Consider the following 15,202-nt stretch of genomic DNA (forward strand, 5'->3'; position numbering starts at 1 on the left):
AAAATTATTTTGGAGAGAAAGCAGGGAAGGAGCAGAAGGAGAGGGAGAGAGTCTCAAGCAGACTCCACACTAAGTGCAGAGCCCTGCGTGGGTCTCAATCCCAGGACCCTGAGACCATGACCTGAGCCAAAAATCAAGAGTGGGAGTCCAACTGACTAAGTTACCCAGGCACCCCACCCTTTTTTCTTTAAACAACTTTTTGAAGGTCTTTTTACAAGCTTTTTTTTATATTTCTATGCTTTTATGGTTTTTCTACATAATTTACATGCAATACAGTTTACATACATACAATAAAATGCACCCATTTAAGCAGCAGTTTTTAACAAATGTATTTACTACCTAATACCCACCACAGTGAAGACATAGATTATTTCCATAGCCCCCCAAAATTTCCTATGCCCTCTGCTGTCACTCTCTCCTGGCTCCCGTTGCAGGCAACTACAGATCTGCTTGCTATTACTGTGGATTTACTTTGCCTTTTATATACTTTTCATTTTTTTTTTCCACTCAGCACTATGTTTTCAAGATTCATCTGTATGTCAGATGAATTAGTATTCCACTGTAAGTGTATATCACAATTTTCTATTCAGCTATTACTGAACATTTGTCTTGTTTCCAGTTTGGGGCTATTTTTTTTTTAAGATTTTGTTTATTTATTTGATAAAGAAAGAGTACAAGCTGGGGGAGTGGCAGGCAGACTGGAGAAGGAAGGAGCAGACTGCCTGCTGCAGGGAGCCCAATGAAGGACTCAATTCCAGGACCCTGGGATCACAACCTGAGCTGAAGGCAGAAGCTTAACCAAATGAGCCACCCATGTGCCCCGAGCTATTATTTAATAAAGCTACTATAGACAACTGTCTGTAAGTTTTTGTGTGGACATATGATTTTATTTCTTTTGGAAAAATCCTGGAGTAGAATGACTAGCCATATGATAAGTATATGTCTAACTTTATTAGAAATTACCAAAGTTTTTTTCTAAAGTGGCTATAACATGCACATTTCCACCTAAAATCTGATAGTTTCATTTCTTCCGTATCCTGAACAAAACTTGATACCATCAGCCTTCTTTATTTCACCCTTTCCAGTATAAGTGTAGTGGTATTTCATTGTGATTTTAACTTGCATTTCCCTTATGACTAATGGTGTTGTGCATCGTTTTATGTGTTTATTGGCCACATGTGCATCTTCTTTGATGAAATGTTTATTCATATCTTTCATCCATTTTGTTTTACAATGAAATGAGATTCACATAATATAAAACTTATGGTCTTATCTAATCACTACTTCCTTCTAGTTCCAAAATATTTTCTTCCAGAAGGAAATCCCATACATAGAAACAGTTGCTCCTTATTTCTGCCCCACCTACCCCCTAGCAACTATCATTCTGTGTTCTGTCCCTATGGATTTAACTAGTCAAGAAATTCATAGAAATGGAATTTGTGATGTTTTATATCTTTACTCTATATTTTACTCTATATTTTTTGATAGGATTATTTGTCTTTTTATTCTTATATAAGATATCATTATTATTATCAATTATAAGTTCTATAGTTCTTTATGTAATCTAAATACAAGTCCTTTGTCACATGTATATTTAGTAAATATATTCTCCTAGTTTGTGGTTTGCCTATTCATTTTCTTAATGGCATCTTTTGAAGAGCAAAAGTTTTAATTTTGATAATTTCAAAATAATTAATTTTTTACTTACCCCAAGGTTGCAATAATTTTTCTCCTGTGTTTTCTTCTCAAGTTTTAGTTTTCTGTTTGGGTCTATGATCTATTTCAAGTTAAATTTTGTGTATAATTTGAGATAACAATTAAGGATTTTTTTCTTTTTTGCATGTCCAGTTTTCCTACTACCTCTGGTAACAGATGAAAAGGACCAAAAAAAAAAAAAAAAAAAAAAAAGAAAAGAAAAAAGAAAAAAACAGGGGCACCTGGGTAGCTCAATTGGTTAAGTGACCCAACTCTTGATTTCGGCTCAGGTCATGATCTCACAGTGGTGATATTGAGCCCGGTCTCAGGCTCCACACTCAGCTTAAGATTCTCTTTCTCTAGTAAAAAAGAAAAAGAAAAAGAGAAAAGGAAGGAAGGAAAAGGAAAGGGAGGGAGAGAGGAAGGAAGGAAGGAAAGAAAGAAAGAGGGGAGGGCGAGAGGGAAGGAGGGAGGAAAGGGGAGGAGAGATGATTAGTTGCAAGTCTGTCTAGGAATTGATCATGTCCTATTCACCTACTCCACACTGTTGAGTGGTCATTCCTCCCTTACCGTGACATATAGTGGAATGCCAAGAAACATAGTCTTTTCTGAGCAATTTCCTTATCAAGAGATGTAAAGATACTAACATCTGAGATTCCCCAGCCATAAAGTGGCCCAGCCTATTTACCCATGTGTTTGTTGTTCATGGTTGATGGGTTCCTCCTCCTACCCATTGGGAGAGTCCAGGAAGCTTGTTAGAGCTCTGTTCTTAAATGGGAACAGATAGCAGGGGCCTGAAGAAAACTTCTTAAATGAAGTTACAGATACTTCAACCATAAAACAAAATTGGACACTAAGGGGAAAGAAAACATCTTTCAGAGCTTAAAAGAGAACTCTTAGAAGTTTAACATATGAGAAGTAGATAATATGAAAAACCTAATTAGAAGCATTGGAAGACAAAGCTGAGGGAACTGAAAGAATTAGTGGAAAATAGGAGAGAAAAGTTAGTAAACTTAAAGAACTGGTCCAATATGTCCAATAACCAGAATGAAAGAAGAGAAAAAATGAAGGAGAGGAAGTATCAATGAAATTACAGAGTAGACATGATTCCACTGTGAAAGGACCCACCAAGGATATTACTCACCCAGTGCATAGAAACAGATCTGTACCAAGGAATATCACTATGCAATGTCAGTGCCCTGGGAACTAGAACAAAGCTCAGCTCCTGGAGAGAAAGGAGGAAAACAAAAAACAGTATTGGATTTGGAATAGAAAAATTATTTCCAATCTAGAAATCTATACCCAGCCAAAATGCCCATAAACTTTGAGGGTAGATTATTGACAATTTCATGAATGGGTTCAAAGATTTTAGCTCCTAATTCCCCCTGTTTAGGGAGCTAGAAGATGTGAGCTACTAACTTGAAGTCAATTAAGAAAGGAATATATAGGATATGAAAAATAGGAGATCCAACATACTAAAGCAGCAAAGTAAATCCCTCAGATTTTCTGACAAGATATCCTAGGATGACTGCTGTGCTAACCAGTCCAGACTGGAGTGAAGCAAAGGCTCCAGGAGAGCCTCTTCAAGGCACAGTGCATGTGAGGTTCAGCACCCTGAAGGAATATTTTAGTAACTGGCTGAGGTGTAGAATTTATGGTAAGTACATAAAAAACTAATTTAAAGGTTTATATAAAAAAGGAAAATTGATCATGTTTTATTATATTTAAGACTACAAGTTCCCTAAGGCATCATTGTAATCCATAAATTTTGGCATGTGGTATTTTTATCAAATAGTTCAAAATGCTGTCTCTTTTCCGCTATGATTTCATATTTGACCCATGAGTTGAAAAGGATGTTGTAAAATTTTTAAATGGAGGATTTTCCAAAGTATACATTTTTTGTTAGGTTTCTCATTTAATTATGTTGTAGATATACAATGTGTCCCATACAATACTGATTCTTTGAAATTCATTCAGTCCTGCCTTAAGGCCTAGTGTCTGGTCAGATTTTATAAATGTCCTATGTGTACTTGAGAATGCACTTTCTCTAATTGTAGGCAGTTTTTCTAATTGCCTAGCCAACAAATCAAACTTACAAGGTATGTGCAAGTTTTTCAAATCCTTACTAAATTTTTCCTTAGATTGACTTAACAACTTGGCAGGGATGGGTTGAAATCTCCCACAATAATGTTGAATTTGTTCTCTTCTCTCTGTAGTTTTGTCAGTTTATACTTCCATGTATTTCAAGGCTGAGAGCATACAGTTTTAGAATTATATATCTTTCTTATAAATTAAGCTTTTAAAAAATCAATATTAGTGACCTCTTTACCCTTAATAATCCTTTCTCTCCTAGAATCTATTTAGTGTAGTCTCAAAACTACTTCTCAGCTTTCTTTTGATTAATATTTGCCTAAAACATTTTTTTGCCCTTTGAACCTTTCTCTGTTTTAGAAAGTTTCCTGTCAACATCATTTTTTTCTTTTTCTTCCTTCAAACTGAACATGACAAACTCTGCCTATTAATTGTCAAGTTTAAATCATTTTTATTCCATTTCAAAAGTACATAGATTTGTGTCTACCATCAAACTTATTACCTTACATCTCTCTGCCCCTTTTTTGTGCTTTTTCTTTGCATTTTCTTGGAGTTTTTTGTTTTTGCCCATATTTCTCATTCCATTTTTTTTTTCTCCATCTAGTTATTTGGAAGTTATACACCCTATTTCTATTCTTTCGGTGGTTATCCTTGAAATTTTACCAGATGTAAATATCAGTGATGTCTAGTTTTAAATCTTCATCCAACTCTAAGTGATATGAGCACTTGGGACCATTTGAACTTCATCACCCCCATTGACCTACTTGCTCTCCATTTCCAGTTTTTCAGCAACCCCTTCATTAATTGATATTACTGGTGGTGGTGTTATTTTATCCTACTGTGTCTGTTTTGATTTGTTTATGTTGATGTTCAGTAGTCCTTTTATCTTAGACCTTTTTCCCAGTATATTTTCCTTCTTCCTAAAATGCATAATTTAGAAATTATTTCTGTAATTATCTTAATAAGTAGTAAATATTTCAGGCTCTGTAGGTGGAAAATGTGCATCATGTTTCTTTATATAAAAATGCCTATATTTTACCATCATTCATGAAATATTGTTTTGCTGGTACATAGTTTTGAAATGGCTTCCAGAATTCGTGAAAATATTTCTCTATTGTCTGGCTTCATTCCTTTTTAGGAGGCTGATGTAAATCAAATTTTTATTCCTCAGATGGTCTTTTCACCGTTCTTGCTTTTAAAATCTTCTCATTGTGTTTGACATTCTCTAGTTTTATTACAGTATGTGTCTTAGGAAGGCTTTCCTTTTAGTCGTCCTGCTTTGTACTTGTTTCTATTCCTGTATATTTGGATTCATTTCTTTCATCAGTTGGGGAGAAAATTTGCAGTTCCCAAATGTGAGAATTGTTGCTTCTCCTTCCTCTATTTTGTTCTTCTGAAATTCCTATTAGACAAATGTTACACTTTCTCATTCTATCCTCTGTACTTCTCTTTTCTCTCATGTTTTTTATCTCAGCTCTCAACATGCATTCTAGGTAATTTATTCAAATTTATAACCCAGTTCACATATATACATTCTTCAGGTGCATGTAACCATTTGTTTACACCTATTTAATAACTTCTTTATTTCAAAAAATGTAGTGTTTCCTTTTTGAAAGTTCTATTTCATTCTTCAAATCTCCCAAGTCATGTTGTATATCTTTTGTTTTGTATTTATATCTTTGTGATTTTACCTTTTTAAAATAATTATTCCATATTTCATATCTTTTAATTCTAATATGTCAAATCCTAGGGAGGTCTATTGTTTTGTTTTGTTTTTTTACTCTTCCCACATAGTAAATTGTTTTCTTATACTAGTGATTTTTTTTTTGAAGATTTTATTTAATTATTTGAGAGAGAGAGAGAGAGAACATGACCAGTGAGGAGAGACAGTGGAAGAGGGACAAGCAGACTTCCTGCGAGTAGGGAGCCCAACATGGGGCTCGATCCCAGGACCTTGGTATCACGACCTGAGCTGAAAGCATACACTTAACCAACTAAGCCACCCAGGGTCCCCTGTACTAGAGATTTTTATTCAGGCACATGTTTATTTGATCTTACTCCATGACAACTAATGATTAAATTAAAGGTAATTTCCTTCAGACAAGGTTTACCTTTGCCTCTATTGTAAATCAGGGAGGGCCCTATGAACCTGGGAGAATTAATTAGGAAGTCCAGTTCTAAGCATTATTTAAAGTTCATTGTTTCATGGACACCTAGGTGGCTCAGTCAGTTAAGCATCTGCCTTCTGCTCAGGTCATGATCTCTCAGGGTTCTGGAACAGAGTACCACATCAGGCTCTTCGCTAAGCAGGGAGTCTGCTTCTCCCTCTGCCTACCGCTCCCCCTGCTGTGCATGCACTTTCTGACAAATAAGTAAATAAAATCTTTAAAAAAAAAAAAAAAAAAGGAAGTTCATTACTTCTGATTTAGCATTCCTTTGTTCATCATTTGTCATTTGTCATTTCTTCTTTCCCAGCATGTACTTTACTATACACCCTTATCCTTTTTTTTTAAGATTTTTATTTATTTATTTGACAGGCAGAGATCACAAGTAGGCAGAGAGGCAGGCAGAGAGAGAGGGGGGCAAGCAGGCTCCCCACAGAGCAGAGAGCCCGATGTGGAGCTCAATCTCAGGACTCTGAGATCATGACCCCAACCGAAGGCAGAGTCTTTAACCCACTGAGCCACCCAGGCGCCCCTACGCCCTTACCTTTAAAATAGTTTTGTTCCTCACAGTCTCTTTGGTGGTGTTATTTACTACAGGCTTCAGTAAATATTTTCTGAGAATGTGTCATTTCATAATAAATAAGACTTCATTTACCTGAATTATGAAATGAGAGGATTGGAAATTCAGTCTTAAATAGGTTTTTATATGTACTACCCTTTGAACTTAAAGGTTGGGGGGAATGCTATCATGTCACTGGATATCTGTCATGTCTGTGTTGCTGCCAGCAGGGAAGCTGGTTTTCATCCTGTGGGATATGCATGTCTGTAAATATGTACCTTCTCAGAGAAAGCCCCTTATTATTGTTCTCATAATGTTACACTGAAGCTTTTATCAATATTGAGCATCCATACGAAATAGAAATGTTTCCTGTTATAACAGGATAAAAGTGGGGAGAGAGGATAATCTTTTGGGCAGTGGTAATACATTTTATTTAAAAGGATGAGCTTCTTTGTGTGCTTTTAAACTACATTTGTCTTAGGCTTTCGTTTTATGCTAAAAGAGAGTTCTGTTTCCTTCTGTTTCTTGTGGATAGTGATCCAAACACCTGTAAGTACAAATCTAAAAGTGCATGTTTGAGTTCAACTTCCTTTACTCTGATTTACCCATTCAGGAAGATGATTACAATGGATTTCTAGTGAGGGAGAAGGAAATCTTGCCCTCTGTAGTGACTCAAAAACTGTCTTCTAAAAATATGTTAATACTTTTTTGTAGAGGCTGCCTTCTTGTGCAAGATGCCTATGGAATGTTTAGTGAAGTGCACTCTGAGGTCACCATCTTGAAGGACCAACAGTTGGAAGGAAAGTCCTGCAGCCTGATGGGAATGAAGGTTCTACAGAAGGCCACCAGAGGAAGGTGAGACCACTCTGTAATAGCATCTAGTTTGCTGCAGTGGCTGGTTCTTTTATTAGTGTTTTATCTCTCTCCCTCTCTTTTTTTTTTTTTAAGATTTACTTTTTTAGGGGCACCTGGGTGGCTCAGTGGGTTAAAGCCTCTGCCTTCAGCTTGGGTCATGATCCCAGGGTCTTGGGCTCAAGCCCCACATCGGGCTCTCTGCTCAGTAGGGAAATCTGCTTCCTCTTCTCTCTCTCTGCCTGCCTCTCCACCTACTTGAGATCTCTGTATGCCAAATAATAAATAAAATCTTAAAAAAAAAAAAAAGATTTACTTTTTTATTTGAGAGAGGGGGAAAAAGAGCATAAGTGGGGGGGAGGTAGGGCAAAGAGAGAGAATCTCCAGCAGATTCCCTGCTGAGCATGGAGCAAGAGGTGGGGCTCAATCTCACAACCCTGACATCATGACCTCAGCCAAAATCAAGAGTCAGATGCTTAATCCACTGAGCCACCCAAGCTCCTCTTATCTCTTATTTTAAAGACAATAAACTAGGATCCTAGAGTTTGCCTGTAAAACTAGGCCAGAGCTAAGTCAAGCCCATAAAGTACTTCTAGGGAAAAAATTATAACTGATAACAAAACAAGATTCCTAATTTTTTTTTTTTTAAAGATTTTATTTATTTATTTGACAGAGAGATCACAAGCAGGCAGAGAGGCAGGCAGAGAGAGAGGAGGAAGCAGGCTCCCCGCCGAGCAGAGAGCCCGATGCGGGGCTCGATCCCAGGACCCTGAGATCACGACCCGAGCCGAAGGCAGCGGCCCAACCCACTGAGCCACCCAGGCGTCCCAAGATTCCTAATTTTATTAAAAAATTAGGTTTAGTGATTCCAAATTTTATTAAAAATTAAGATGATAAAAAATGTTATGTATGTGTGTTTTAATTCTAAGATTTTTTTTCTGTATGTTTTCCAGTTAAAAAATAAGATAGCTTTGCATGAGTCAGTTTATGTAAATGACAATATAACTTAGTATAAAGACATTTTATAAGCTTTCAACAAAATTCTTGTCACATCTTTTTGCTTTCCATAGTAGGAAAGTTTTGTTCTCTGTCAAGTTTCATGGCACTCCACCTTAAAATGTGGTTTTGGATAGGCAAGGTAGATCTCGTTCAAACTATGGCTATTACATCTCCAATAATCATCCTAAATCTATAAATTAGGGAAAGAAGAAACATTTTTATTTATTTTTTTAAAGATTTTTTTTATTTATTTGAGAGAGAATGAGTGAGAGAGAGCATGAGAGAGGAAAAGGTCAGAGGGAGAAGCAGACTCCCCAAGGAGCTGGGAGCCCGATGCAGGACTCAATCCTGGAAGTCCGGGATCATGACCTGAGCCAAAGGCAGTCGCTCAACCAACTGAGCCACCCAGGCGCCCAGAAGAAACATTTTTAATCAAACTATCCAGTAATATAGAGAATTAGTGTAAACAGTATATTTGAGATTTTCTCTATCTTACTGTAATCTCTCCTTCCTTGAATAGTGTGTTATTTTAACTCTCTTGGTGTTAATTTTTTACTTGATGATAGTAACATCTGCACTTATACCAGTATCTGAGAGAGAAAAAAACCCATTATGAATATCTGATGTTCTGATTTTGAAGCAGTTATTGATAGCATCCTCCAGTGGTTTACATAATGAACATTTCCAGGCATGGTCATTCTGAACTGTGAGCATTTAGAGTATTGTCCTGACTGACCTCTGTAGGCAGTCAGCATTTCCAGAGACCACAACTCCATGTCTCATCGGGCTTTCATATGGTACTATGCAGGTGAGTGATGGCTCTGCCCAAGAGCTTATTTTCCTGAAAAACATGTATTTCATAGAAAGATGCCCCCTATAAGCCCTGGGTAGGTAGATATAAGGACATTTTATTGATCCATGCAGATTTGTCTTATAACAAATGCTTCCTTTTGTTTATAAAAGGGTGGCTGTATTATAATACAATTAATTGCCTTATATATTGGGAGTGGAGAGAGATTTACCCAGATATTTAGAAAGCATATCTGCATGTGTGAAAAGCTTAAGTTTCACATGAAACATATCTTTATTAAGGTTGAACCTCATTTTAGTCCTAAGTTTTAGAATTACAAGCATTTGGGTGCGCCTGGGTGGCTCTGTTGGTTAAGCATCTTCTCTCGGCTCAGAGCCCCTCATTAGGCTCCCTGCTCAGCGGGGAGCTGCTTCTCCCTCTCCCTCTGCCACTCCCCCTGCTTGTGATCTCACTCCCTCTCTTTCTCTGTCAAATAAATAAATAAAATCTTAAAAAATAAATAAATAAAAATAAATTTAAAAAAAAGAATTACAAGCATCTGAAAAGACTATGTAGTTAACAACAAATGGTTTCACTGCCCCAACATCTTGACTTGATAGCATTAATTCAATCAGGGCCATTGGGAAGTAATCTTCCTTGACATTAATTCTACACATAAGCCTCCCACCTGAGCACAACAGAATGTAGGTGGGCTCTCCATCACAGGAAATCCTTCCTAAGGGGCAGCAGAGCTTCTCTAGCTGCCTGCTTTTCTGGTGTGCTCTGGGCTAGACAGCAGCTGCTCTGGGAGCCTTACTTCTTGCTAGAGACTGTAGCACATAACTTCTAGTGGCAGTTCTACTGGTAAATAACAGAGCCACTGCAATCTCAAGTCTTTGGCTCTGTAAAGTTGATGTTCTTTTACCATTATGCTTATGTGTTCCTACGATTTAATCTATTTTTTTGTAGGTTACAAGGGGAGCCCTACTACTATCCACAACATCCCCACAGGAAATGTTTTTTCCACAGGAAATGTACTGAGTATTGCAAATAATTCATTTACAAACAAACTTTCTGGAATCCATACCATTTTTAGGGTTGTGACTAAATATTTGATTTTTTTTTTAGGTTGGGATTAATTTCTTTACTTATATATTTAATTTTATTTTGGCACACAGCTATCCAAATAATATGTTTAGATTGTCTTTTTGTTTCTTTGGAAACTATATTTCTTCAAAACAAATTATTATATCATTTAGGAATGCTGGATGTTATTATTGCCTATTTGGTGATATCATCCATTGTCAGTCATCCATCCATGGCCCAGTAAAAACAAATTGTCTCTTATTTTCCCCCAAATTATTGTGTTTCATGGCAACTCCCATAAACTCTAACAAAATATATTTCTCATAAACCTTAACAAAATATGTTTACTTCCGAAAATTCAAGCTAAAATGATTAATTATAACTATATACTTCTAGTATCTAATACAGAAAATAACTTTTTTGCCAGTTGGAAAATAGTTGTGTTTGGGCTAAGTCATGAAGTCTTTTAGATCTTGGCTACCAATTTCATCTGATCCACGCTTCTCGTGATGGAAAATTACTACTCCCTACAAGGGCTATGAAGTGGACCGATGACCTCAGAGCTATTGAGTCAGGCATGCTGTTGGACTGGTGTATGGGCTGCTCTGTCCACCTGCCTCATTTGGGAAGCCTTGCAGAAAAACAACAATCATATCTTTTCTATTTCTCTGATATATTTTTGGAGTTGGATGTCCAAACTGACTGCTGAAAGCAAAAAGACTCAGAAAAATAGCCTGTATTTAAAGAAAAAAAGACCGTTTTCAAAAAACAAAAACAAAAACACCACTGCTGAGGCATGCTCATTAAACAGAATGTGGAGCTCTGCCCATGCTTTCTTCTTCTCTAGAGCACTCCCTGCTATTACTTGTCCAGTGACTCTCTCTTCCTAAGACATGTCCCCTGAACTTTGTCTTCCCATGTGGCCTGTGCAGCAGTTTAGTGGGTCAAGCAAGCGGAAAAGTCACATGACTTTGATATCACAATTCTATGTATGCACTTTATCTTTTTATTGTTGATTATTTTACATTTTTATTTTTATATGATAGGGCAATACTAAGGGAGAAAAGGATTCCTAAAATATGTGTTAACCCTATAGAAATGGAAAATATGGCTAGCCAAATTTTTTGTGGGGGAGGGGAAATTCTTTCAGTTCAGAATCCTACTTGTATTTATGTCCCAACTTGTTAAAACCCACTGATCTCTGTGTCTAAAATGACTAATTTGTAGGTACTATTTGATTTAGACCTGTTGACTCGCCCTTTAAGAAAAGGTTTTATTGAAGAGTATTTAGTCAGTACTCACTATGTACAGGAGGCTCTACCTGAGTATGCAGAATGACAAGGAAGAAGTTGACATGAATGTTTTAAGTGACTAGATCCTAACTGGCTGATCTCAGATTTCATAAAAGAAGTTAGTGAGAACAAATGCTATAGACGTCCTGACCTGTCAGAAGGAAAAGCTGTCTTCAGATTGGTAAGATGTTATCTGTGAAGACATACACCTAGGATCAGGAGAGATGTATTCAGAAGAGGAAATGAGAGGGTTTATTGAAAAGATAATTCACTTATTTATTTTATAATGATTTAGTGCTTCTATAATGCATTCTATAATAATGATTTAGTGCTTCTATAGTTCATTCTGTAAGGATTTAGTGCTTCTTGGTGCTATGCCCCTGACTAATGGCTGTGGCACTGAGCTCTGTGCTAGATTTTTGGGATTTATCCTAAACCAGAATATACTGGGGTATAAAGTCAATAAGATAAAGACTAACTATTCTTAGGGATTCCACATCAGTCTAAGAGAAAATTAGGGCCACTGTGAGTTTTTGAGAGAAGAAAAGAAGAGATAATAAAAACAAAAATGGAGTTAAGATTATCCTGCTGTTAAAAGGGGCGCCTGGGTGGCTCAGTGGGTTAGGCCGCTGCCTTCGGCTCAGGTCATGATCTCAGGGTCCTGGGATCGAGTCCCGCATCAGGCTCTCTGCTCAGCAGGGAGCCTGCTTCCTCCTCTCTCTGTCTCTCTGCCTGCCTCTCTGTCTACTTGTGATCTCTCTCTGTCAGATAAATAAATAAAAATAAAAAAAAAAAAAAGATTATCCTGCTGTTGTACCTATAATGGATTAATATAGAGGGAGAGGTTGGGGCAGGGCTACAGATTTGGAAACTTCTGTAGCAATTGAGAGGAGAACAAAGAACCAGTTAGGAACTAATCTTAATTTCTGCTACATACAGACAGCTCCACCAGGAGTATAAAAATAGACTTCCCTCCAAGAGATCAAGGACCAGCAGGAAAGCCAGGGGTGACCCAAGCAGGCACTGCCTGGCAAGTGCCTAATACGGAAGCCTGTGGGCTGATAAGTAGCCACCTTGCGGGGGTGGGGTGTTTGGAGAGCAGGTCAAGTTTTAGGAGCCCTGAAGAGAATAGGAAAAGCCTGGGGCTAAGGACTAGAATGAGGAAGGGAGGGAAGACTGTCTCCATTATCTCCTTTTCGGGCCAGACTAAAGATAAGGAGAGCAGCTGCTGTCTGGTCAGCTTTCCAGATAGAGTGAGGGGTGAGCACTTTGTGTGTGGGGTGGTGCATTTCAGAGAATGATCCAGTTAATAGTTATTGTTTAACTATCAACTTTTGTTTTAAAGGTAACAGATTAAGTACTGATAATTTTTATACTAGAAGCCAAGTTTAGTCATTCGGTTCAAACACTAACCTCATAGTCAGGATTCAAAAGTCCTTTACATGCTAGTCCCCAGCCTGCTGCACTTGTGCCCTTTAGTCCTACCACTCAGGGACATGCCCTAGGCCTAGAACACTTTGCTTTTTCTCCTGGGCCCTATTTGAGCCTAACCTTTCTCTCACAGGCCAGTCTTAAGATGCTTTCTCCAATAAGAATCCTGACACCTATACCCAGTACTGCTTCCTTTATCTCCCTGCAGCAGTTCCTGCTGGGTCACCCCCTCCCCTCCTCCTCCTGGGTACCCAGTGGTCATAGTGCTACTCACTTCAATGCCCATGCCCAGGACTCTTGGGATTCCTGCTGACCTGTATAGAAAGGTATACTTTAATGTAAATAAGAATGCCATCATAGACATAATTTGAATGGGTCTATTTTTTTAGTAATAAGGTACAAACATCAAGGCTTTCATGGGGAATCTTGGAATGGCTTTCCCAAGCTGGCCTGTACAACGTGACTGACTCTGAGTCACACCCAGACATCAGACCTTGTCTTGGTCATCGTCACATTCCTTTGCATGATGTAGACAATCAATAAAAGTTGACATTGATTAGAATGCCTGGTGGCCAGTATTTCAGACTGGTCTGCCCATTGTTAGGCTCTGTGAGGGTAGGTGCTGTTTCTTATTCACCATTTTATTTCCTAGCATCTGACACACTCATAATAAATATTTTTGAAATGGACAGTAGTTGTTTCCTTGGGTTTATCTTGGAATTTTCTTCCAAAGGATTTGAATGTATATTTTTGTACATAATAAGTGGTAATGATTAGAGCTCAATTTTATCAGGAAGAATGGAAACCATTTGGTCTTAAACCTTGTATCCAGTGCAGATGAAGGCCACAGTCTCTTTCAACCTCTGGACATAGACCTTTGGTTTCCTCACAGCGTTTAAGGAGACATGCATGGGGTTGTGCTGTGAAAACACTTTATCAAGGACGGGGAAAGTGTGAATGTCCATTACTTAATATTTCACAGAAAAAAGTTTTTCATGCATTGGGAGAAGACTCTGTTCTCACCCCCATCATAGAGGTGAGGATGATTGGCCCAGGGTCACACAGTGGGCTATAGTCAAGCTCCAGTGTGATATGACACTATGGAGTTCAGTCTCCTGTGTAGACCTTTGCCTTTGCTTCAGCTGGGTGTGACCCAGAGTGCACAGAAGTGCAATTGAAGGGAATCATTAGAAATTATTCAATGCAAGTTGACTGGGTTGGGTTAGGGTTATTATTGAGGAACCATTTCAGATGTTCCTTTAACAGGAAATATGTGGTAGTGAGAGCTCTCCTTGGGTAAGAAACTTATGTAGTAATTTCCTTCCTTTGATTTTCCTTCTTCAAAAAGGCCACCCTTTTAAAGAGCCACATAGTTCCCTTGGGGTTTGAGGTCCAGAAACTCTTATTAATTGCTGTGGTTGGAAACCCTCCTTTTAAGGGATGTTCTTAATAATAATTTCATGATTTTGAAAAATAAAATTGTTCCTGGCATTCACTTAAGTTTCTGGAAGGTGAATAAAATGTCAGTAAAAGAGAATGTACTAAGTCTTAAAACCAATAATGCTCAAAGAAGCAAAAGGAAGCTCCCCCTAGACAAGCATCATGGTATTAATTTAAGTCCTTAATCAGTTTAGAAGTATGTTTTGTGTTTTCCCTATAGATTTTATTGTTTTCTCTCTGCCATTGTTTCTTGACATGAGTATTTTAATTCAAAATTAAATCTTTCTGTTGTCCTTTAAAGTGGGATTATTTTTGGTCTCTATTTAACAATTGTACAGGGAAGCATAAACAAGAATAAAACAGTAAATAGAAGTAAGCAAATCTTTTCAAGATTGTAAACCCCCCTTCTTCTTCAACCTTTCTTAGTTAATATTGTGTATGTATGTTGTTGGTTCTGATGTATTTCTTTCCTGACATTATAGAGAATTTCTTATATATCTGTGCTGCCCGCACCCCCTTATTTTGTTGCTGTGGTGTTCTCTCATTTGGGCGCACCCAAATGGACATTCTGCAGAGTGGAAAGAGCCTTAACTTGAAATCAGGAGACCTAGACTGTACTCCTGTCTGTGCTACCAATACCAGTAACTCTGGCCTCTGATGCATCTGGAAATGAAATGACTAGACCAAATAACCTTCAGGCCTCTTTAGGTTTGAGGTTATTACTTTCCCTTTCAGGGATGCTTTTATTTTTAACTTTGTAGACAAAGATAGTTTTTCCCTTTGAACATCTTTAAAGAATAAT

At 37.6% G+C, this 15,202-nt stretch overlaps 1 protein-coding gene across 3 annotated transcripts in view; it reads left to right on the top strand.

The window, feature by feature from the left end:
- The window catches only part of SPIDR (scaffold protein involved in DNA repair), a 490,566-nt gene that overhangs the window by 422,732 nt on the left and 52,632 nt on the right, over positions 1 to 15,202 (top strand). For all 3 annotated transcript variants that reach the window (XM_032841172.1, XM_032841170.1, XM_032841171.1), the window contains exon 11: positions 7,225 to 7,365. In XM_032841172.1, the coding sequence (XP_032697063.1) occupies positions 7,225 to 7,365 (141 nt within the window). The remainder of the gene's footprint in view (positions 1 to 7,224; positions 7,366 to 15,202) is intronic.

This window comes from Lontra canadensis, unplaced genomic scaffold, assembly GCF_010015895.1.
Source record: "Lontra canadensis isolate GAN:19392208 unplaced genomic scaffold, GSC_riverotter_1.0 scaffold121, whole genome shotgun sequence".
In the NCBI taxonomy this organism is placed as follows: domain Eukaryota; kingdom Metazoa; phylum Chordata; class Mammalia; order Carnivora; family Mustelidae; genus Lontra; species Lontra canadensis.